The 24,920-nt window shown below is 37.4% G+C and overlaps 2 protein-coding genes across 2 annotated transcripts; one reads left to right on the top strand and one right to left on the bottom strand.

The window, feature by feature from the left end:
- Positions 1-1,779: 1,779 nt before the first annotated feature.
- irf4b (interferon regulatory factor 4b) lies at positions 1,780-7,973 on the bottom strand. The gene is made up of 9 exons (XM_039693512.2): positions 7,858-7,973; positions 7,534-7,733; positions 6,153-6,339; positions 5,871-5,956; positions 5,678-5,780; positions 5,480-5,587; positions 4,072-4,404; positions 3,107-3,219; positions 1,780-2,991 (listed from the first exon to the last, which is right to left on the bottom strand). The coding sequence occupies exons 2-9, from the start codon at positions 7,729-7,731 to the stop codon at positions 2,824-2,826; spliced, it is 1,296 nt and encodes a 431-aa protein (XP_039549446.1). The 5' UTR covers positions 7,732-7,733; positions 7,858-7,973; the 3' UTR covers positions 1,780-2,823.
- A 1,564-nt stretch (positions 7,974-9,537) lies between these two features.
- On the top strand, positions 9,538-24,439 carry LOC120494168 (adenosine 5'-monophosphoramidase HINT3). The gene is made up of 5 exons (XM_039693349.2): positions 9,538-10,135; positions 23,257-23,374; positions 23,621-23,690; positions 23,778-23,898; positions 23,987-24,439. Exons 1-5 carry the CDS (start codon positions 9,980-9,982, stop codon positions 24,080-24,082), a joined length of 561 nt encoding a protein of 186 aa, XP_039549283.2. The 5' UTR covers positions 9,538-9,979; the 3' UTR covers positions 24,083-24,439.
- The last annotated feature ends 481 nt before the right edge of the window (positions 24,440-24,920 follow it).

Here is a 24,920-nt window from a genome sequence, read left to right as displayed (position 1 = left end):
TTTTGCTATGTTGAGGAGACTTTTTTTCCCTTCTTTTCACTACAATCCTGATGCTAAAGTTACCATAAATATATAATACTGTTAGCTGCTCATAAAACCTCGGGAGCTGAAACTCAATATGAAAGGTCTAAGCAGTTGCCCAATCACATCACATTCAGGCAGAGGGTGACAATAGGTTGCTGTGGGAATTAACAGTATGATAAACTGAATGAGAACCCCCCCAATATCATCAATATCATAAATATGATATTGTGAATGAGCATATTGTGAGCACTTTAAAATCTCGCAGGCTGCCAACATGGCGTCAACAAAGCTCCACAATGATCGGGATGTTTATGTTTACTTGTGTTTCATCGTAACTCGTTTAATCATTTGTGTAAACCTGAAAAGGTGCTGCGAAGTGACGCAAACCAATTTTTTTCCCAACACTTCAAGTCTTGTTTGTTGATTTCTATTCTTCTAAATTTAGAGTGCTTAACACCCACTCATTTAAGGAAAGCACTTTGACAAAATAGCATCAAAGCCCTGTGTGTGGCACCAGGTGAAAGCGTGGGTGTATTGATCTCAGTGCAGCTTCAGGGAAGTTTTTAATGATTGCACCTTTCCACTCTGTAGGCAGCGGAAAATGATCCAAAACATGTTTATGTGCTAATGTAGAGCCGTAAAGCCATAAACAGTGGAAAACTCAGAGAAATTTTGTTTGAGTATACATTTTCTCAGGATGTCCCATTCATCCCAAAGTTAAATTAAAGCATCATACGAATATTCACTTCTCAAAAGAAATAGGCTGAGCAGAATTATACATAACATTGTTTATTATAGCTTAAAGGTAGAAAAAAAATATATTTACGACGACAACAACAACAAACAAGTCAAACTGGCTGTTTTCATTGAGAAGGAAGAATAAATGATACTTCTGTCAGTCTGTCTCTTCCTCTGTGATGTCATCAAGCTGAGACTGCCCGCACCATCCTGTCTCCAACCACAAACACCATCCTGTGTGTGTGCTGTCATACACACTCTGTCTATATTCTCTTCGATGTAAACGAGGGCTTGAAGTCCCCCAGATCCTCACGTTCATGGGGATTCCAGTGTTTGTAGTGGGGGCTGAAAGAAATACCCTCCAGCCATTTGTACTAGATCTACAGTCAGCCCACCACACCAGTGATGGAGAGACTCAGACAAATGATGTCCACTTGTGTCTGTTCAGAGAGAAACCTCTCCTGTAGAAGCAAGTTATCCTCAAAGCATGATTAGTGTAAACTTTACTATTATTTTGAAATACTACTGCCATTCAAAAGTCTGGAGTCTCTTATGCTCATCAAGACTGCTTTTATCTTATCAAAATACAGAAATAAAATAGTAATATTGTAAGATATTGTTACAATTTAATTTTAAAATGTGGTCATTTCTCCTGTCTTCAGTCACACAATCCTTCAGAAATCATTCTAATATACTGATTTGCTGCTCAAGAAACATTTACTATTATTGTCAATGTTGAAAACAGTTGTGCCGCTTAAAGTTTTGTGAAAACCGTGATACGATTTCAGGTATTCTTTGATGAATAATGTTTAGAAGGATACCATTTATTTAAAATAGAAATTAATACTTTTATTCAGCAAGGATGCATTAAATTGATCAAAAGATTTCTTTCGGAAACAATGTACTTGGCTGACTTTCTGTACTGACTTTTAAACTATAGTGTGTTGGTTATTTTATTTTTTACTTTTTTTTGCCCATGTTTAATTTTCACCCCATTTCAGAAATGAGTGCACGCAGTCAGTTTTTCACCTTTTTTTATTAAAACCAAAGGTGACATGAATTCATCTCAATGACATATAAAAGCAAAAGTAGTGGAATAAAAAAGTATAACATTTTGTCAGAATTGTACAGAGAAAGCTTTATAAAATAACTGCCATTTGAACACTGAAAGGTTTTCATACTTGTTTTCCCTTCTAAATGCATCGCCAATACACATCCAAATCCTAATTCTTTGGCTTTTACTATCTAACTGCAAGACATCACAGCTCAAACAAACGTAGCAAGAAACACTCAGTCACAGCTATTCACACTTTACATTCTTATGTCAGCAAACAGCTCACATATTTGACATTAAATCGACAAGAAACAATCATTTATCATCGTGAGTTCTACACAGATTAGCATCTTTCTCAGTATTAAACATGACAACAGTCTGCGACTGATGCTGTCTGTTAGCACTATAGATTATCCTGGTGGGATTCTGCTCAGTTCCTTGAGTCTCGAAGCTCCAGGTGCACCGTAGAATTCCAACATTTGCCTTTTACACTTTAGCTTACAGAACTTGTGGCCTTTTTACAATTCTTCCATATTTCACACTGTTCAACCTTCATCCCGGGTTAGTAATTAGTCCTGGGTTGTCAAGTTTCAAGATTGCCCTGGGTTAACATTCTTGTTTGCATATTGATTGGACAAGTACGGCACTTGGTGAGCCTGCAAGCTATTTTACCGTAATAACTTCTTGTCCGTTATCTGTTGATAAGCAGAACGCCTTAACCGTGTGGCGTTAACCTCCTTTAAAAATTACAAATGTGAAAATAACGGGATAGTTCGTTAAAAAAAATGAAAATTCTGTCATTATTCACATTGTAAACGTGTATGACTTTCTGAAAGCAGATAATTTGTGAAATGTTTTCTAGTCCATACAATTGAAGTCAGTGCGCTCCAATGTTGTCCAAGAAAGAAAGTCATACAAGTCTGGAACAACATGAGAGTAAATCAATTATGACAGAATCTTCATTTTTAGGTGAACTCTCCCTGTAATCCGGGATTTAGCCTCCAGGGTCAATTTTGAGAGGCGTTGTTATGGTGATGCGTAACGACTCTGTGGTAATCTTGGGTCGGGGAGATGGCGTGCTCAGGGGGAAGGTGTGAAAGCTCATGGCTGCGGATGTAGTTCATGCTGCTTGGGTGACTGAGGTAGAGAAGCTGGCGAGCAAACAGTGGCTCAACCTGTGACACAATGACAAGAGCAAATTACTACATTAATCATTATGTTTCGCTCTAACAGTTCATCAGTATTAAAACGAACCAAAGAAATGTCATATTTTAAAGGTTAAAGACGAACCTGGACTGTGAATGTCCTTCTAGGCCTTTGCGCTTCAGCACTCTCATCCTCAAAGAATAGCAGCACTTGGGAACATGGCGCAGGACGAGCGTGCAGGGCGTAACTCTGCAACTCTACAGGAGACACGGAGGAGGAGATTATTCACAGCCAATGGCAGGTGAGATCCATAAATACATCGGCAAATGGTTGGAAGAGGGAGATAATGGAGATCTACACTACCATTCAAGCATTTGGGGTCAGTACCAAGGCCTCATTTATTTGACCAAAAATACAGTGAAAACTGTAATATTGAGAAATATTTTCAATTTGAATTGTGATGGAAAGGCTGAATTTTCAGCATCATTACTCTTCAAAAATCATTCTAATATGATGATTTGCTTCTCACGACACATTTCTTATTATCATCAGTGTTGAAAACAACTTCATATGATGTATTTATTTGAAATATGAATCTTTTGTAACATGTTTTCAAGCCATTGGGGTAAAGCATATGATTTCATGATCTCTTTCTGTAATACAAATGTATTTTTTCTCTATTTTCTTTCCACACTGAGCTTCATGTTGATCGTGGCACATGTGATTTCTGTGGTATTTGAGTTGTACTCATCATATGCTGGAAAGTTCTATGAGAATCACAACAATCGCTGAATCTCTTACAGAAAGTGGGTGTGAGTGAGTTGTAACTCATAGATGACTGACTGACTGTCACTAAATATCAACCCACAGATAATGTGACGCACTGTTTACTGTAAAAGCTTTGATGTGTTTGTTTACTGTAAAAGTGTGTACGGATAAGTGCAAATATATGATGTTGATACAAGCAATTAATTAACATAAAGGTTTACAATAAATGGTTCTCAGTTTTGCTGAGAAAGATGAGTGATAAAGTAACCTGTTTTTAACATGTCATAATCTTATTGTAATTAATCTGAAATGCCGACATGAATAGATGACCATGTACTAACCTGTTATGAACAGATGAGTGTCCAGCAGTTTGCAGTTCTGCTCTCTCTCCAGCTTGTTGGGTTTGTCAGTAGGTGGAGCGTGAGCTCCCTCCCAGTACACCCTGCAGGGGCAGCGGCGGCGGGCGTAGAGCCCGTCAGGAGCCATCCAGAGTATAACACCCCGCTCCAGAGATGCCCTTTCGGCGTGAGGGAGTTCAACCAGTTCTGGAGTCTCAGGTGAAGCGAAGGCCTGTCCCTCTCTGCTAGGGCCTAGCTGACAGCCATCTGGATTATTCACTGTTACCTCTCGCACCAGGGCATCCCGGTAAAACACCATCACATTTAAGCGGTAATCTATTCGAGAAGAAGATCAAATAAAATAAACTTTAATATGGTCTTTAAACGGTCCCACATTATATTAAGTGGCGTTAAAGGGATACTCCACTTTTTTTGGAAATAGGCTCATTTTACCACTCCCCCAGAGTTAAACAGTTGGGTTTTACGGTTTTCGAATGTATTCAGCCGATTTTCTGATATTTAGAAGAATATCAGTAAACAGACAGTTTCTGGTCTCATTGACTTCCATAGTATATTTTTTTCCTACTATGGAAGTCAATGAGACCAGAAACTGTCTGGTTACTCATATTCTTCTAAATATCAGAAAATCGGCTGAATACATTCGAAAACGGTAAAACCCAACTGTTTAACTCTGGGGGAGTGGTAAAATAAGCCTATTTCCAAAAAGGGGAGTATCATTTTAAGTGCTATCTACTTACATCGAAAAATAAGGACAAATGTACTTATTGTGTGAAACAACTAGGAAAAAATATGAGTCAAAATTGAACAATACCGTATAGCTATCAGCCAATATTAGAGTTTTACTTGTCATCATCTAAATCTCAATTGAAGCTAATCTTTAAAACACAAAAGTCAGCATGAAATGAAAATTCACCCCATCTATTTTCTATATGCATGTTATTGATTTTATTGTGAATAATTGATCCATGCATATCTTTCTTTTTTTTTTTCCAAGTTGCTTTTCAATAATCTGTTTCACTCGGATGTGCGAAAATATCTGTGGTTACTTCTGTAACATCATGACTTTAAATGTGATCTTTCTCAAATCTCAAAATGAATATCTATTTTTCATTCTGTACATCATCATTTTGTGATGCTTAAATTATGTTATGGTGTTGATGACGTAATTGCCTCATCACATGAAAATATTTAACAGACTTTTAGTTATTGGTCAGAAATTTTAATACTGTTCCACTTTTCTTTTCAAACCATTCTCCGAAATCATCTAGATGATCATCTTGATACATAATCAGTATCAGAAGTATAAATACTTGAAGACCAATCAATCCATTCCCATTAAGCCTGTCAAAGTCTCTGTGTGTCTATGATTATGTTTGAGCGTGTACAGTACCTGAGAGGGCCAGAGCCTCAGCGGATCTCATGCTGGTGTCCAGGGTGAAGGGTGACGGCTGTGGATCAGATGTATTGCAACTGAAGAAGGAGCCACTGAACTGGTACCCTGCGCATACAGAAATATCTCAATGCAATTGCTTGCAACATGAATTTGCTTGTATACTTTCTCTTTCAAGCACACACAGTAAGACAGTACCAGGGTCCCAGCGTGGAGTGTAGGGGCTCTGACTGTAAGGGATCTCAGACAGGGTGGGGTAATCCCTCCATCCTCTCTCTGCTGGAGAAATGTAGTTGCACACCTGCAATGACAAGCGCATATACAGTGATCCGAAGGGCAAAGATCTGAACACACAAGCCAAAGTACAACTAAGATGATGTTTGATTCTAACCTGAGAAGGTGCTGGTGCATAAGGTGGGTGTATTGGATAACTAGGTGAGTTTGAATTGGACTGTGAATCATCAATAGATCTGGAACCTGCAACATTTAAATATTATATTTTTTCATTATTTTCATCAGATATCTAAAGAAATACTTATAAAATAATCAGCGGCAAACAGCTGTTCTAATGTCCTTCATTCACATTCTGAAGAAATTTAAGAGCACTGAATATGGACTACACAAGCTTATATCTCATTTAGAATGCTTTTGATGTTTTTCTGCTCCCGCTTGCCTTTTTTGGATCCTTCCGGAATAATCCTATACACTTTATAGGGGTCCGATATGTCAAGTTGACTGCGTTCCACAATTTCCTCAAAGTCATTGCTCTTGTTAAGAGCACACCGAAGACGCGTTTTCCAAGTTGGTGGGTCAGGTTTATCGATCCCCTCCCGGAACTTTCCTTTGAATAGTGCCCAAGCCTGCAGGAGTCAATCAGATATGAGGATGTCCATAAAAATTTGTAATCTGTATAAGTAATCTGTTATAACATACAGGTGGCAAGTTCCTAGGAATGTAATCTTTGTTTTGTGTTGGTTTTTATACACTTTTCAAAAAATATTTGATTTGCATATGCTAAAAATGTCAAACGTACTTTCCTCCCATCTTGAATTTTTTTTTTTTTTTGTAAATCTTGAATTTTTTAATCCTGAATATCAAACAATTTGACCTGAAGGGAAAAAAACTGCCATTCTGATAAAAAGGGCAAGATATTTGATTATGCAAACACTACTTTACCCTCTGGTGCTCATTTTTTACCCAAAAAGTGAGGTGTTTTTATTTTTTACTTTATCGTAATGGTACGAAACTAAAAAAATCTTGGACATGATTTCAAAAAGTTAAATGGTCCTGAAAAAAAGTCACACATGTGCTCCAATGTGAGACAAAATTCATCTCATCAAATCTTTCAATACTGATGCCAAACAAAAAAATCTTCCTGAAAGCTCAATTTGAGATATCAACCATAAATTTGGAACACAACTTTTTTATGGCTTTGATTTTCTTGCAGTTTTAGAGTAAAACATGTTTTGAGAAGAATTGAAGATTTCATTTATAAATTTAAAATAGTATTGTCACTTTTTTAAATCACTTTTTTTTTTTTTTTTTACTTTTTTCGCTTAAGCAATAATTTTTCAAATTTCGTATTTAAAAAATCAAACTGAAGCCTTTGCTTTAAAGCATTCAAGATTTATGTTGGAAATTAAATTTTCAGGTCTATGTCAAAAAACGTGAATAAATTGAGTATAACTAGACTACTGCGTAAATATAATGTAGTACCATAAAATATGAAACTAAAAAAAATAAAGGCCTATATATAAATTTGATAATTTGATCAACATGCGAAAGGCAGATGTTTTTACTGTACATCTGTACAAATGGACACTTTTTAACTTTAAGGCCCACAAAATATTTTTTAAAATCAATTAGAAATTAGAAACATTGTTGTCTAACAACTGTATTTGAATGTATGTTATAATAAAAATGAGCGTTAAGTCATTGACTCGTGTAACAACTCTTCTCTGTTTGCAACACGAGTAGGCTATGGTCTCATGGGAGAAATAATGCGCTACTGTTACTGACGTTTCTCAACCCCTCCATGTTCAATCTGCCTGTACCTTGAAGAGCGCAGCATCCTCATCCCTGTTGTAGTCCTGCTTCCCCGCGTGCTTCCACGGAATCCGAAAGATGCTCTTCTCGTCGTTCTCCCACACGAGTCCAGGGTATTTTCCGGTGTCCACCTGCTCGATCAACCACTGACGCAACTTTCCGTTACCTGAGCCCCCCGTCATCGCGCGCTCTTCATCCGAACACATATCTGAGAAGAAAAACGTATTTCATTCAGTTCTTTTCATTACCAAATTAATTCGAAATGGTTGAAACATGAGTATAAATAAATAGCTAAAAACGCAAGGAAGTCTGATTAAGAAAACTATGCATACTGCAGAAAGTAGTACAGGAGCGCGTGCTGCCCTCTTTCAGAGCTTTCGAGTTCTGAAATGTGTCAGTGCCGTAGTTCAGCTTTCGACCGCGACTTTTCTTCAATCGTTTGCATTGACAGGGGCGGAGCGTTCGCCACACACACACACAGTCACTGGATTCCACGCACCTGCAGCGCGCGTGAGATAGGCCTACACGACGGACGTCCCGTAAACGCGCGGGGGCTGCTCATGGTAAACCCACGCACACCAAAGCGGGACTTTTGGGGTTTAATAAAAGAAATTTAATTTCGTTTAATTCGATGACGTTGAAATGTCAGCTGTGTTTATAAATATGCCTCTAACATTTGTTCATTTGTTTGTATAAATCTTTGTCTGGATTCCAAAGTGGGCTCATGCAAGATTATATACACGTTTAATAACACATCAACAACATTCATAAATAATTGGCTTCTAATTTGTTTATGGTGAATTCAAGTAAAGTGACAAATATGTTCCAGATTGCTCAGCCTCTAATACCATTTTACACCACCTTTATTGTATTTATTTTAAATATATAAACGAACTTTCTTAAGATTTACTATTTAAAACACCACTATGCGTGTCAAACATTTATGCCAATCACATTGGCCTAACCATCTTAGGCTTATCGCTACTTCATCACGATTTATGTGGCTTGTCATTTTTTATAGTAGGCTAGTTTAGCTCGAATATACGCTGTGTAATTTGTTTGGAAAAGTTTTTTCACCCGTCATCAGAAAGCTCCAAACGTGAAAGCACATTTCACTAGTGTCTCAGTGTCATTCTCATAAGGCTGGTCAGTGTGTCTATTGTAGCCAGCAGAGGGCAGTACTGGACCATTTAGCAATCTATAATGAAATCGCAATAGAGTTTTAAAATGTTGCTCATCCTACAAAAATCATTTTCTTCCAGCTAGGCTAGTATTGAGAGACTATGGTTTAATGGGATAACTGGTTCATAGTTAACGATAATGCTGTCACAAAACTGTAAGATATCATTAATGTTTGCCCTATACCACATTGAGTCTATTAAGATTTTTTTTATGGATCAAACATGTCGAGGTGAGGAATTGTAACCTTTCTTTGCCAAAAGGGAAAAAAAAATACGTGGGGTGGATGGGGGTATGGGGTTTATGAATTGAAAAATATGTAGGCTATATTGATACATTTCCTGAGTCATTTGAAATTCAAATTTATTTTTATTATTATTGTTGTTTATTTTTTGCTACGTTTCAAAAGACTTGAGATTGAAGATTGTATAGCCTATAGTTTTGCCCTATTCCTATCCAACTTTCAAATGGATGTCCATTATTGTAAATTATGAAGTATTACACATTTAAACTATATATGGCATAACCATCATCACTTAATTGTCCTATTTATTGGGCGAAAATTACTTTTAGCCCATAAATAACCTAAGCAAAATATCAAGGTAAATCACTTGTGCGTCGTCAAAGCAAGATTTACTCCATCCTATGTCATACGTACAATGATGAACGTATTAGTCGACAGATTTTAAACTTTAGTTTGAAAGTCATCCTGGCCAAAAGTGTCCATATTAAGGAAATAATAAATTACAACTGAAACTCAAAACCGAAAGCAACGACACTATGACGTAATGTAAATAAAATGGCAGCAGCGGCCTCAACAGTGAAAGGTAGCACGTTTCTGTTTGCTCTGGCATCTTATTACAACCACTTAACTTATTTTAACTGGCACACTCTCTTTGTAAAGTTGATTCATTAACGTGGAGTTTGTTATTATCAACAGCAAAGACAAGCGCTGTTTTTTTATGGGAACTGACGAACTGTCATAGAAATCTTGTCATAGAATCTTGTCATAGACAAGAACATATCCGAGTTGTTGGTTAGGCTACTAACCGCAGCACAATTTTGTAAGTAGCCAAATCTGGTGTTTGTAACTTTATATCAAGCGTGGGCATGATCGATATTGCGACGCACTCTTGACACAAAGTTTTATAGACTAATTATGCATTTCCCAAGAGTGTTACTGGTAACCAATAGGTGAGTGTAATTGCGTTAATTTACACGCTAAAAGAAGAACAAGGAAGAAGAGATTCATGATCAAAGGGAGTAGTAGCCTATATGTTTCATTTGTCCCGGAAACTCCCTGCCAGAATGACTGAAAAAAAGTGTTCCCGTGATAATGAGCAAGATTCTATAGACGACAGCTTGGATGAAACTTGTATTTTCTGTAGGATCGCAAACGGCGACGATCCATACACCGAGATACTGGCGAAAGTAAGTTGTTGATCTTTATCGTAGGAAATAGATAACCAGGATTGGTTCCGTGAATGAATGCTTTGAAAAGAGTTGTCTGATACACGAAGGGGGTAAAGGGATAAATTGTTCTTTTTTTTAACTTAGTAATTATTTACTTTTATATTTACGTTATTTATTATTATTTTTTACACGTTTTCATTATGTGATTTAGAAAGTAGGCTAGCCCACGTCAGTACTGTGCTGATGTGACGTCAAGAGGAAGAGATTAGAAATAAATCTGAATTCTATAAACTAATATAATGAACATGTTATGAAATAAGAAAGTAGAAAATAAAAAATATATAATAATATTACTTAACTCATTACCATTATTATTAGGGCCCAAGCCCTGAAAGGGCGAAGGCCCTATTGTTTTCCTAAGGATTATTAGGGCCCAAGCCCTGAAAGGGCGAAGGCCCTATTGTTTTCCTTCCGATTATTTTTTTTTTTTCTTTTATTTTTCTAACGACTATTCGGGCACTTTTGGGGCCCTTAACATGCTCGAAAACTCTTGAAACTTTGCACACGGGTCAGAACCCGCGGCCATCAGAGCCGGGCTGAAGATGGTACCTGGGCGTGGCAGGGCGGCTCGTCAGCGCCCCCTGGAACGGGGTCCGAACACTTGGTCCATAACTCAAACACGCTTGTATGTAATAATATGAAACTCGGTACACATGTTGCTCTCATCGTTTCATCTATACCTCACACTCTTACTTTTTACCCCAGCCCAACAGGAAGTCGGCTATTGAGGTTTGTTTGTAAAACGCTCGCAATGGAATGTTAAATACTCCTCCTAGAGCTTTGATCCAAGTTCGACGAAACTCAGTCAGCGTGAAGTCAAGACATTGAGGATGAAAGTTTGCGAGGGGATTTTTGATATCTCGAACGGTTTGATCGTGGCGAGGAAACGAAACTATGGCGAGAAACGTGAAACAGGAAGTGTGTTATAACTTCAGCATACATTAACTGATCTTGATGAAACTTCAGCAGTGTGTTCGCTGTAAGAGGACGATCACATGGATGTGACTATTGTGAGTCAAAGTTATAGTGCCACCAACTGGCAGCAGGAAGTGTGTCACTTTCAAAATGCTTTGAAATCACCCTTTTATTTTTACCCGATTTGCTTCAAACTTCATCTGAATAATGTAAACATACGATAGATGTAGACATGTGAATGGATTCTTGATATCTTTTAAACTGTTGCCGTGGCAACGCATCAAACTTTACCATTCTTATAGGATGCTTTTGAGACCCTTAGCATGCTTCAAATTGCATGAAACTCGACAGACACATCACATCTATTAGCCAGTAGACATGTGCAAAGTTTCAGAAACGGGCGTGGTGAGGGCTCAGTAGCGCCACCTTTTGACAAAAGTGGGGTTGTTAGTTTTATCTACAGTTACAAAAATCGGTATGTATATTGTACTCCTCGAGCCGGACAACTTTCTAATTGACACTCATTAGCTAGGACCCACAGAAAGTCAGATATGTTTGTTTGAATGTAGAGAAAATCTCAGAATTTTGCCAGTGTCTCAGTGTCCCTCTGTGTGAGTGAGAGGAGGGGCGCCTGTCAGGTTAATTTTAACCCTTTATTTGCTGTGTGCGACTTCTCTGGCATTTTCGGGGGCCTTAACATCCTCGAAAACTCTTGAAACTTTGCACACGGGTCAGAACCCATGGCCATCAGGGCCGGGCTGAAGCTGGTAACCGGGCGTGGCAGGGCGGCTCGACAGCGCCCCCTGGACTGGGATTCGAACATTTGTCCATAAATCAAACACACTTGCATGAATTAATATGAAACTCGGTACAATTATAGATCACATCAGGCCAAACAACTTTCGTGCTCTAAGTTTTATGACAGTTCAAATGGAAGTTATTTATGAATTATGAATTATGGGTTGTTTGAATAATTGTCCTAGGAGAAATACATCAAATCACAATGCATGTGTTTACCAATCACAACCAAACTCGATGTGCATGAAGTCAAGACATTGAGGATGCTCAATTCCGGACGGATTTTTGATATCTCGAACGGTCTGGCCGTGGCGAGGAAATGAATTTTATGACTAAAAAAGGACACATAAAGTGTGTTATAACTTTGCTCAATTTACCTACAGTTACAAAACTTACCACGTATATTGTTCTCGTCAAGCCGATCAACTTTCCAATTTAAAGTCATTCGCTCTGAGCAACAGAAAGTCAGATATTGTAGTTTGAATGGATTTATTTCCCCTGCGATTCTCTCTCTCTCTCTCTCTCTCTCTCTCTCTCTCTCTCTCTCTCTGTGTGTGTGTGTGTGGGTGTGTGTGTGTATGGGGAGGGGAGGGCTGTTGTCTGTGTTTATGTGTGTGTGTGTGTGTGTGGGTGTGTGTGTGTGTGTGTGGGGAGGGGAGGGCTGTTGTCTGTGTTTATGTGTGTGTGTGTGGCTGGCTGTGATTTTTCCTTCAAGTCCTTGTCTCTAAGTCCTTGTCTTTTTGCATAACAATTTTGCATAACAATATTTTTAAATGACAAAATAGGCATATAACCCCCATCTTTTAAATGTATAGATTGCTTTAAATAAAAGTAAGATTGTATTTGTAATTGAAGTTGAATGAATTTAAAATTCATGTGCTATATTTCATTCAATATATTTGTTTTCCTTAAGATTTTAAAACACTAACTTCATTGTTATCTGAATTACAAATATTTGTTTCTGTATAAAATAATACTTTGACTAAAAACACATTTGATGTTTTTTTTGGTATTTTTATTTACATGTATTTATGTGTGTGTGTGTGTGTGTGTGTATATAAAGTGCAGGTTTTTTTTAGATAAAGTAGAATTTCTATAACTATGTGTTGAACTAATAAATCACTCTTGTGTGTGTTAAACACAATCTACTTAATACAGACAACTTCATTATAAAGATAAATAACAAATCCAAAAAACATATGATTATAATCTATGACAAAAAAAGCCATTACAAACTATATTATTGGAAAATACACATTGCTCTTTGTATTGTTGTAAAATATTCATGAAAAACAAGATAACAAAAATCAAAAAGATAAATTATTTTAGATATAGCCATGTTTTAAATGTATAGCAGAGATGTTAATTGAGGCAGCAACATACAAACTTTCTAGAACAACATGGACCTGGATAGCTGGTTTTTATGGAGGACAGTGAAGAGGAAGAGGGTGCAAATCAAACAGCTCATTCTCAGACTACACAGCAAACAGCTTAAGTTTTTAGTGCTTTGTTTGAGGTTTTTAGTGCTCTGTCCTATCTATTATCAACATATAATAGATGGAACAGAACAAGAAAGGCAATTAATAATCTGTCATTGCGTCACTGCATTATGATATGAAAGGCTCAGTACAGTGTGGCACAAAACGCTTATGCGCATCCCGAGTGGAGAATGATGCGCTTAAAGCCACATGGAGTTACAGCGCACAGCGCATCGAGTCCGCATTGATGCAAGCTCTACAATACACTTCTTTTTGATAGTCAAAGCGGGGGTTACGTTTTTACACGTCGTACAGAATAACCCTAAAGGCACCAAGGTGGCGGTGCCACCGGCTTTTTATTAAATATAAATATAGCTGTGAGCAGCGATAAAGGGCCAAAGCCGGCGGTACCACCATCCCGGTGCCTTTGGGTAACTAAAGGCATCGGGGTTGCGGTGCCACCGGCTTGGGCCCGCAATCGCTGCTCGCAGCTATATTTTATTATTATTATTTTGTAACCTTTTGGGCATTTTTGGGGCCCTTAACGTGCTCGAAAACTCTTGAAACTTTGCACATGGGTCAGAACCCGCGGCCATCAGAGCCGGGCTGAAGCTGGTACCCGGGCGTGGCAGGGCGGCTCGTCAGCGCCCCCTGGAACGGGGTACGAACACTTGGTCCATAACTCAAACACGTTTGTATGTAATAATATGAAACTCTGTGCACATGTTGATCTCATAGTTTCATCTATACCTCGCGCTTTTACTTTTTACCCCAGCCCAACAGGAAGTCGGCTATTGAGGTTTGTTTGTAAAACGCTCGCAATGGAATGTTAAATACTCCTCCTAGAGCTTTGATCCAAATTCGACAAAACTCGGTCAGCATGAAGTCAAGACATTGAGGATGAAAGTTTGCGAGGGGATTTTTGATATCTCGAACGGTTTGGCCGTGGCGAGGAAACGAAATCATGGCGAGAAACGTGAACCAGGAAGTGTGTTATAACTTCAGCATACATTAACTGATCTTGATGAAACTTCAGCAGTGTGTTCGCTGTAAGAGGACGATCACATGGATGTGACTATTGTGAGTCAAAGTTATAGCGCCACCAACTGGCAGCAGGAAGTGTGTCACTTTCAAAATGCTTTGATATCACCCTTTTATTTTTACCCGATTTGCTTCAAACGTCATCTGTATAATGTAAACATACGGCAGATGTAGACCTGTGAATGGATTCTTGATATCTTTGAAACTGTTGCCGTGGCGACGCATCAAACGTTACCATTCTTTTAGGATGCTTTTGAGACCCTTAGCATGCTTGAAATTGCATGAAACTCGACAGACACATCACATTTATTAGCCAGTAGACACGTGCAAAGTTTCAGAAACGGGCGTGGTGAGGGCTCAGTAGCGCCACCTTTTGACAAAAGTGGGGTTGTTAGTTTTATCTACAGTTACAAAAATCGGTATGTATATTGTACTCCTCAAGCCGGACAACTTTCTAATTGACACTCATTAGCTAGGACCCACAGAAAGTCAGATATGTTTGTTTGAATGTGGTCTTGCTCAATCTGAGCCTGCTGTCTTTGCCTGTCTGTGTATGTGTGTGTGTTTGTAGGGGGAGGGGTATTAACCATTTCACTCCTGTGTGTATGGCCTGCATAAAAAATAAATGCCTTAAGCCTGGTATTTTTTTAAATAAGTTTTTTATTTTTTTATAAGTAAAGGCATATAACCAGTTTAATTGTAGTGCATTAATAGTTTTATATAATTAGTTTATTAATTAAATTAACTTGGTCCATAAACTTGATCTGAAAATTTGGTCCATAAATCAAACACACTTGCATGTAATAATATGACTTGAGTGTTAATCACATCATGTTTTCAGTTTGAATATAAAATATATAAATTATGTAAAAAAAAATAAAGTTGATCCAGCTGGAGCGCAGGCTGAGAATAGCGCTGTCATGACTGGATCAGAGATCATCAGTCATGCCTTCTCATACCTTACGCGCACACCACGCCCACTTACATCAGATCACATCAACATGTCAGCCGGAGGGATAACGAGGGTCGTCGTCGCTTTTGGATTCAAGAATTTCTTACAACAAGATGGCAAAAGAACAGCGCTTTGCAAGACATGCAACGTTAAGATCGCGGACAGTCAGATGACAACCTCCAATTTCGTCCGTCATTTGAAGAGCCATATTCTGCCCAGTAAGTGCTTGTCAATTTGTTAATGTTATCTGGTTAGCTCGTTCGTAGTTAGCTAGCTAATGTAAGTTAAAGGAGAACTCCGGCGCAAAATTACACATTGTTACCTAGTCAACCGTTATCTGAGATTTGTTTTCATGACTGCCGAATGTAAATAGTTTTATCTATAAAAACAGTTTAGCCTATAAGTGACGTCCAACATTCTGCATATTGTGTTATTTTGTTAAGCCCCACTAAAGGCATAAAAAACTGTAAAGCACAATCAAGTTTTCACACTATATTCCAAGACTTCTAAAGTCATTCAATAGCTTAATGTGTGGTAAAATTAATATTTTAGTCTCTAAGTTAAAGTTAACGGAAAGTCATCTCGCCTCAGTCATTCTCCATGCATCAGCATTAGCGCGTCGCGTTCGGTTGCGACAGTAACACGACGACACTCTCTTCAAGATCAATGTTCCCAATATTATACTTTATTTGTAGATAAGGCATAAAGGTCTATGATTTGCATAAAATGACTATCTTGCTGGAGTGGAGTTTATTGCCCTTTAGAATACACTAAGCATTAGTGCTGCACGATTAATTATATCGCAGTCGTAATAGCGATCTCAAACCTATGCAATTATATAACGCAAAATGCCGCGATTTTATATGAAATAAACAAAGTAGGGCTATTAGCGCAGCATCTCTTCTTTTTTGTCATCCTTTGACTAGTGTTACAAGATCCCCCTCTTATTGGTTCAAATGCCTTTTCGCATTTTGCACGACAAGAAGTGAAAAGCTGCCTGTGAGTGCCCTAGATTAGAATAGATGAGACTCGCATAATGCGCATGCACTGACCGTGTGCCAGCCCAGAATAAACAGTTCTCTTTCGAGCTTGAACGAACAATAGCACACACAATTATGCCAAAATGTGATGTGAGAGTTGTGAGTTGTGCTATGAGGCGCGTGTGAGATCCGCGTCTCGGCAACGGGTGCTCTTTAAGGGCCAGCAGCGAATAAAGCGTTCTTTCAGTAAAGTTAAAAGAACAAAGGGAAATTAGAAAATTACTCACTGATCTTGAGTAAAGAACTTTTGTAGCTTTAATAAGGATTATTATATATATAATTTATGATTCAGGCAGCGCAGACTGTTTGATAACTTTATTCAATTTCTGTACCTGTTAAGACAGGAAGGGCACAGGTAAATATGTTTTTTATTATGGGTTTATGTGGGGATTGTTTGAAGTTCACTTAATTTAAAAGCTGTTATATATTTTTTTTAAGCCTAATAATTTTTTAAAAAGTTGATGGCTTTCAATTGATGGAATCACTGTAATGATGGTTTGGTTGATGGTTTATTGATCATTATAGGTGTTATCAATCATTTATTGTTGTTGTTGTTGTTTTTAGTTTGAGTTGAGAAATAAACATTAATCTGTGTGTGCATTTTACTTTAGAACCAAGCAAGTTGGACTCATGAAACCATTTTATTATATCGGAGTCGCAAATCGCAATTGCAATATTGGCTCAATAATGGCAATATGACATTTTCCCAAATCGTGCAGCCCTACTAAGCATAGATTATAGATACCATCCCTTCGCTATGTTCTTTTCAATGTGAAGCGTTGCGTGCTGTGACTTGGTGTTGCTTCAAGTGCATCATTCTGCACACGGGATGCGCATGATTGCTTATAATACTTTGGGGAGACAAGGGGGCGTGGCCTAAGGGAATATCACTCGTGATGTTAAGTGATGTTACCCCGCCATCGCTGATACAACCTTTAGCAGTCATGTTTTTGCTTCTTGAGAGAGAGAGAAAGTGTGTGTGTGTGTGTGTGTGAGCAGTGGCGGTTCTAGGCGGGGGCCTGGGGGGGCCAGTGCCCCTGCGACAACAAGCTTGGACCCCCTTGTGGCCCCCCTAAATGTGGAGTCAGTGTGAAATATTTTTTTTATAGTGTGTCACGCATTGAGCATGACAGTCACTCGTTTCAGTCTTTTGTCTCACACTCCCGTCACACATTGTATTTCTCATGCGGACAAACTATTAATAATATATTTAATATACGCAATTTCTCTGGCCGCGCCGCTCTCACGTGAGAATCAAGCGCGTCTCGCCTGGAGTTCAGCAGTCGACCCTGCTACACATCAGCCAATCAAAAAAAGAGAAGTGCTACTTAATAGCCAATCAGAAAAGGGCACTATTGTATCTGGGTAAAATTTAACGCAACAACCAATGAAAAAAAGCATATCCTGGAATTGTTCATATGATTCTGTTACAACATCTTCCGAAAGTTTCTTCACCCGTCCCACAGATGAAACTAATCACTGGAGCTCCGAACATCACTTGGAGCACGGAGTAAGTCATGATCTCCTGTTTTAATGTTACAACAAATTCACAACTTGTTTGACAAAAACTATGACAACTTGACTGATGTAAGATGAATCTTTCCCGTAGCGTAAGCTAGCTTACGCAATGCTCGTTCCCTCATCTAGAGAGAACCGAGGTTACGTTAGGTAATCGATTCGTTTCCCATTTAATTAGTATCAGTCTGTAACTTAGACAACAGTTTTACAGCCTGTTCACTGACAACACCTGCTCAGAACAAGTAGTCTAGGCCTAGTCATCTTATTACACGAATCACGATGATTGACATATTGTCACATTATAAACATCTCTCTCTCCAAATAGGCTTAATAATTTTATTAGCACTAGATAAATTAAAGTGTATTGCATAGTCGATATTATAGGTCACTTTTAAAATCATGTCATATTTTATAATTATATCCTGGCCAAGGATGCATTAATTATTGCTTCTGTCTTTCAAAGATGTCAGGAAAAAAACAATTATAAAAAAGCTCATTCACCCTGAGAGGAAAGCCCCCTAAAAAGGCCAGTTTAGAGGATAATTTGCTGATCTTTTTGCAAAAAAAAAAAAAAAACCCCACAAAAATCGTAGATTAATTTGTAAAAATTATATATATATATATATATATACATACTGTATATTCAATGTAAAAAAATAAAATGGAAATTCAAATACAGACTGATATATGTAATGCAAATGTAAAAATATAATGCAAATGCAAATTGTTGGATAATTATAAACATGGTATTTTGCTTATTTATGCCTTCAGTGCAGTGCAGAAAATGATAAGGTCTAAATGTAACTGGCCCCTCTAACAGTACAACTGGCCCCAGCTTGGCCCCCCCAGTTGAAATGGTCTAGAACCGCCACTGTGTGTGTGTGTGTGTGAGAGAGAGAGAGAGAGAGAGAGAGAGAGAGAGAGAGAGAGAGAGAGAGAGGAGAAATGTAACAAAGTTTAATATTGTTTGTAAACTGTGTTTGAGAGAGAGGAAGGTGTTCAGAGAGTCTGTAGGATGTTAAGCTGTTATTTGTTTTAATGGAATGTCAAATACTCCTCCTAGAGCTTTGATCCAAGTTCGACGAAACTCAGTCAGCGTGAAGTCAAGACATTGAGGATGAAAGTTTGCGAGGGGATTTTTGATATCTCGAACGGTTTGTCCGTGGCGAGGAAACGAAATCATGGCGAGAAACGAGAAATAGGAAGTGTGTTATAACTTCAGCATACATTAACTGATCTTGATGAAACTTCAGCAGTGTGTTCGCTGTAAGAGGACGATCACATGGATGTGACTATTGTGAGTCAAAGTTATAGCGCCACCAACTGGCAGCAGGAAGTGTGTCACTTTCAAAATTCTTTGAAATCACCCTTTTATTTTTACCCGATTTGCTTCAAACTTCATCTGTATAATGTAAACATACGGCAGATGTAGACCTGTGAATGGATTCTTGATATCTTTGAAACTGTTGCCGTGGCAACGCATCAAACTTTACCATTCTTATAGGATGCTTTTGAGATCCTTAGCATGCTTCAAATTGCATGAAACTCGACAGATACATCACATTTATTAGCCAGTAGACATGTGCAAAGTTTCAGAAACGGGCGTGGTGAGGGCTCAGTAGCGCCACCTTTTGACAAAAGTGGGGTTGTTAGTTTTAACTAGAGTTACAAAAATTGGGATGTATATTGTACTCCTCGAGCCGGACAACTTTCTAATTGACACTTATTAGCTAGGACCCACAGAAAGTCAGATATTTTTGTTTGAATATGGTCATTCTGAGCCTACATGTCTCTGTGTCTGTGTCTTTGGCTGTCTGTGTGTGTGTGTGGCTGTCTGTGTGTGTGTGTGCAGGGGGAGGGGGCTTAACCATTTCACTGCTGTGTGTATGACCTGCATAAAGAAAATACATTTCTTAAGCCTGGTATTTTTTAAATAAGTTTTTATTTTTATTTTTTATAAGTAAAGGCATATAACTAGTTTAATTGTAGTGCATTGACAATAGTTTTATATAATTAGTTTATTAATCAGATTAACTTGATCAATAAACTTGGTCTGAAAATTTGGTCCATAAATCAAACACACTTGCATGTAATAATATGAAACTCGGTAAACATATGGATCTCATCGGTTCATGTATACTTCACACTCTTCCTTTTTACCCCAGCCCAACAGGAAGTCGGCTATTTAGGGTTGTGTTTAAAACACATGCAATGGAATTTAAAGTATTGCTCCTAGAGCACTGAACCAAATTCGACAAAACTCGATCAGCGTGAAGTCAAGACATTAAGGATGAAAAAGTGCCAAGGGATTTTTTATATCTCGAACGGTTTGGCCGTGGCGAGGAAACGAAATTATGGCGAGAAACATGAAACAGGATGTGTGTTATAACTTTAGCATACATTAACTGATCTTGATGAAAATTCAGCAGTGTTTTCGCTGTAAGAGACCGATCACATGGATGTGACTATTGTGAGTCAAAGTTATAGCGCCACCAACTGGCAGCAGGAAGTGTGTCACTTTCAAAATGCTTTGAAATCACTCTCTTATTTTTAACCGATTTGCTTCAAACTTCATCTGTATAATGTAAATACACGGCAGATGTAGACCTGTGAATGAATTTTTGATATCTTTGATACTGTTGCCGTGGCAACGAATCAAACTTTAACATTCTTTTTTGATGCTTTTGGGACTCTTAGCATGCTTGAAATTGCTTGAAACTCAACAGATACATCACATTTATTAGCCAGTAGACATGTGCAACTATGGCAAAAGATTAAAGTAATGTCAAAAAAGTAAACACTAAAAGCCTCATATCTTCTAAAAATGTAATTATACATCATTTGTTTTTAAATTAAATTATACAAATATTATAACTTCCCCAATTTTTCCTTTTTTTCATTTAAGAATTATGTTTACGTTCAAAAACAGCCAGAATTGTTGTAAAATTCATAAAAAAATAATAATCTGAGTCATACGTAGTGCTATACTGCCCTCTTGTGTTCAATATCAGGTAGGCCTATTGTGTATATTCCCACCGGTTAATCAACGTGTGACTCCACTGGGACTTGGGAGCTTTTAAATCGCTTACTTAAAACCGAAAGTCAAAATACGGATGTCCGCACAAGACATTAATGGTGTGGAGTAGAGCGAGCATTTTAAATAAATTCCTATTAAGTAGGATTGAACTAAACAGAAAGAATGTTCACTCTGTTCTGCTGGTTCCTCGCTGGTGGATCATATGATTACTTTGTCATAATCTATGACAAAAATGCTATTATAAACCATATTAATAATAGATAATACACATTGCTCTTATTTTTGAAAAATACATTCATGAAAAACAAGATAACAAAAATCATAAAAAATATAGCCATGGCTGCTATAAATGTTTGAAATGCATAGGACAGATGTTTAATGACGCAGCAACATATAATTGAAAGGCAATTAATAATCTGTCATTACGTCACTGCATTATGATATTACGGCTCCAATACGGTGCAGCACAAAGCACTTATGTGGATCCCGAGCGGAGAATGATGTGCTTGAAGCCACATGAAGTTACAGCGCATTGAGTCCGTATTGAAAAGTTCAAAGCACAAAGGAAATACATATCTATGAACAGTGTATTATACATTATCTATCTATGCAATAGTTTATTGAGCCTTTTCTTTTAAAGGTTTTAAATTTCAGTTACTGTGTGCGTGAAGAACAATTATAGTGCTCTGACTCTAGTGTTGTGATCTAACCGACAGCGTCCGACACCCGGTAGAAAGTAACACGATTAAGTTACAGCAATAAAGTCCAGCAAGAAAAAGTTTCTTCATTCGAAAATATAGACATTTAGACCTTTATCTTAAAGATCCAGTATAATAGGATTAACATTCAATCATCTTGAAGATCGTTTCATCATTGACTGTAACCGAATGTGACGTGCTGTTTGAATGCTGAATGGAGAATGACTGACAGGCGCAGAGAGGGAAAAGTTTGTGTTCTTGAATTTAATGACTTAAATATTAATTTCTATATCACATAATAGCTTCAGAACACTAATAATACAGTACACAAAAACTTTATGGTACTTTAGAAAGTTTTTGTGCCTTTGTGCCTTACATAGAATAGTATATGCACAATATAGAATTTGAATCAGCCTCGTCAAAGATGGCAGTGTCAGAGCCGATACCGATCCTGAGTATCTAATCGGCGCACTTCTTTTCAACAGTCAAATTGAAATTGCTTGAAACTCAAACAGATACATCACATTTATTAGCCAGTAGACATATGCAAAGTTTCAGAAACAGGCATGGTGCAAGGACTAAATAGCGCCACCTTTTGACAAAAGTGGGGTTGTTAGTTTTATCTACAGTTACAAAAATCGGTATATACATTGTACTCCTCAAGCCGGACAACTTTCTATTATATAGTCATTAGCTCGGACCAAGAGGAAGTCAGATATTTTGGTTTGAATATGGTGAGCCTCTCTCTGTGCCTACGTCCCTGTATGGCAAGCCCTTTTAACATTTAAAAGCTAAGTTTGCCTATCCGGAATTAACATTGTAGATATCAACAACGTCTTTCTGTCTATTCGTAATTACATTTTGGATAGTTTGTATTATCATTTAAGATATCTGTAACATAATTGTGACTAGTCAAAATGACAGAGTATGGCAAGCCGTTTTAACATTTAATCATGAAAGGGCCAAAGCCTTCGGCACCGCCACCCCGGTGCCTTTAGGTAACTAAAGGAGCCGGGGTTGCGGTGCCACCGGCTTGGGCCCGCCATCGCTGCTCGCAGCTATATTTATACTTGGATTTTTACTAGCTTATCTCAAATATAGGGCTATTTTTGAGTCAGAACTTTTGCTGTGACCTCAGGAGAGTGGTGGTCATTTTAGGGATTTCACTCTTCGGTGATTTCTTATTGGCTAATGAGCAGATATGGCCTTCAAGTAGCTTTGTAATGAATGAAAAAGTAATGGCATTACAACTCCTAATGTGATTCATCCACTATCCTGTACATTTATACATGAGACATGTATAAATACTGGGGGTTCCATAACATATACGCAATAGTGCATGCAAACAAAATATAATTTACTTTTATCAAGTGTATTTACTTTTATTTAGGTTTTCCCTCTGTTTTCAGAGATATAAATAAACAATGTTTATATATATATATATATATATATATATATATATATATATATAAACATTGTTTATATATATATATATATATATATATATATATATATATATATATATATATACCAATTACATAATCAGTATAATGTACTTTAAATGTCAAGGTAAATGATACATGGAATGTGATTCTTTGACAGGATGAGGAAATAGTTTGTTTCAAGGACATTAATCCAGGTGCACCTCATCACTACCTGGTTATACCAAAGCAACATATCCATAGCTGTTTGTCACTCCAAGAAAATGATATAGGTCTTGGTAAGATTGTCATATTTGAAGTTCATTTGATTAAAGTGAGTAAAGTTTTGCGAATGGCATCTGTATTTCTCGCCCCAGCAGTAACAGCCAGATAAATAAAGAATTGATTGGTTTATAATTGGCATATTAATATCAGACAGGCTATATATTATCATGATGGTATTCAGACAATAGTAAACATTTATTTTTAATAAAATAAACCATTAACACATAGTTCAATAATCTAAATGTGTTTGTCTTGGGCAGTCACGAGGATGGCAGAAATGGGAAGAGATGTGCTGAAAGCCAGGGATGTTACAGATTTGGAAGATATCAGGTATATATTCTACAACACTACTATTACATTAATCAAGTGTTTATTTGGATGAAGCCGTTATTAAATGGAAACATGACTGTATTTTAGTCTAGGTTTCCATGTGCCTCCATACATCACCGTCCCCCACCTGCACTTGCATGTTCTTGCACCTTTCAGTCAAAAATTTGAATGGTCAATGGTAAAGTTTACAAGCTTCTGGTACCTCACTGTGAGTAAATTAATGACACTTTTGCCATTTCTTATGAACACTCGGTTGCTTATGAGTTCTCATTGTTTCTCTGTGTGATGTCTTATAGGAGGAGAAGATGCTTCACAAACTGACGAAGATTAAAAAGTCGGATGATCAGAAAATAACATGTAATAAATGCATGAAGCCATGTGAAGCTATGTGAGCTTTATGACTGAAGAAACTTGAAATCTTGAAATCACAAGCCACTTTAGTGAAGATTGTCTATTTTGTTGTTTGGTTTCAACCTCAAAAGCCAGCATAAACCAGCCAGCATGTCACTTTTTTTATTTATATGTTTCTTTAACACTTATTTTATAAGTATTTTACAACTAAGTATTTTTAAAAACTGAAATGTATGCACTAGAACAGTCAATTACTATTTATAAATCATCATATAAGTGTAATCTAATCAATAATAATTATTAAATGGATGAAAATGTTAATTTTGTGTTGTTGATTGTTACATATTCTATTGTGAAAGATTTATACTGTGAGCCATAAATTATAACTCGTTAATGGATTGTCGCACCATTTTTTGTTTCATGCAGTGTTCATGTCACATTTGTGTCACGTACAGTATTTTCTTGCAACGCATTCTCACCCTAAGGCGTCACCTTTGACCATGCTTCAATATTTGACGTTTTAGGCGCCCTTTAGCGTAAGCATGACGCGATCCTAAGGCGTCATCTAACTGACGCTAAAGGAAAGCGTCAGTTAGATGACGCGGTTAGGTTTAGGTCTGGGGTGGGGGTAGGGTTACACGCGATCAAAGGGCGTCATCCAACTGACGCTAAAGGGCGCCTATAAGGCGCCTATATTTTCAAGATTTGTTATCACAACATATTTTCTTTTGTCAAATCAACTTTATAATAATTTATTTAGTTGAGATAACTTATTATTTTGAGTTTCTGATGGTTAAATGAATCTACTTCATTGTATTAACTCACTTTTTCCAGTTCAATCAACTTAAAATTTTAAGGCAACCCAGGTTACTTACTTTT

This window comes from Pimephales promelas, chromosome 13 (genome assembly GCF_988280905.1).
Source record: "Pimephales promelas chromosome 13, fPimPro1.hap1.1, whole genome shotgun sequence".
Lineage (NCBI taxonomy): Eukaryota > Metazoa > Chordata > Actinopteri > Cypriniformes > Leuciscidae > Pimephales > Pimephales promelas.
Note: the sequence above shows the minus strand (reverse complement) of the source record. Positions and strands in the feature narration are given on the sequence as shown.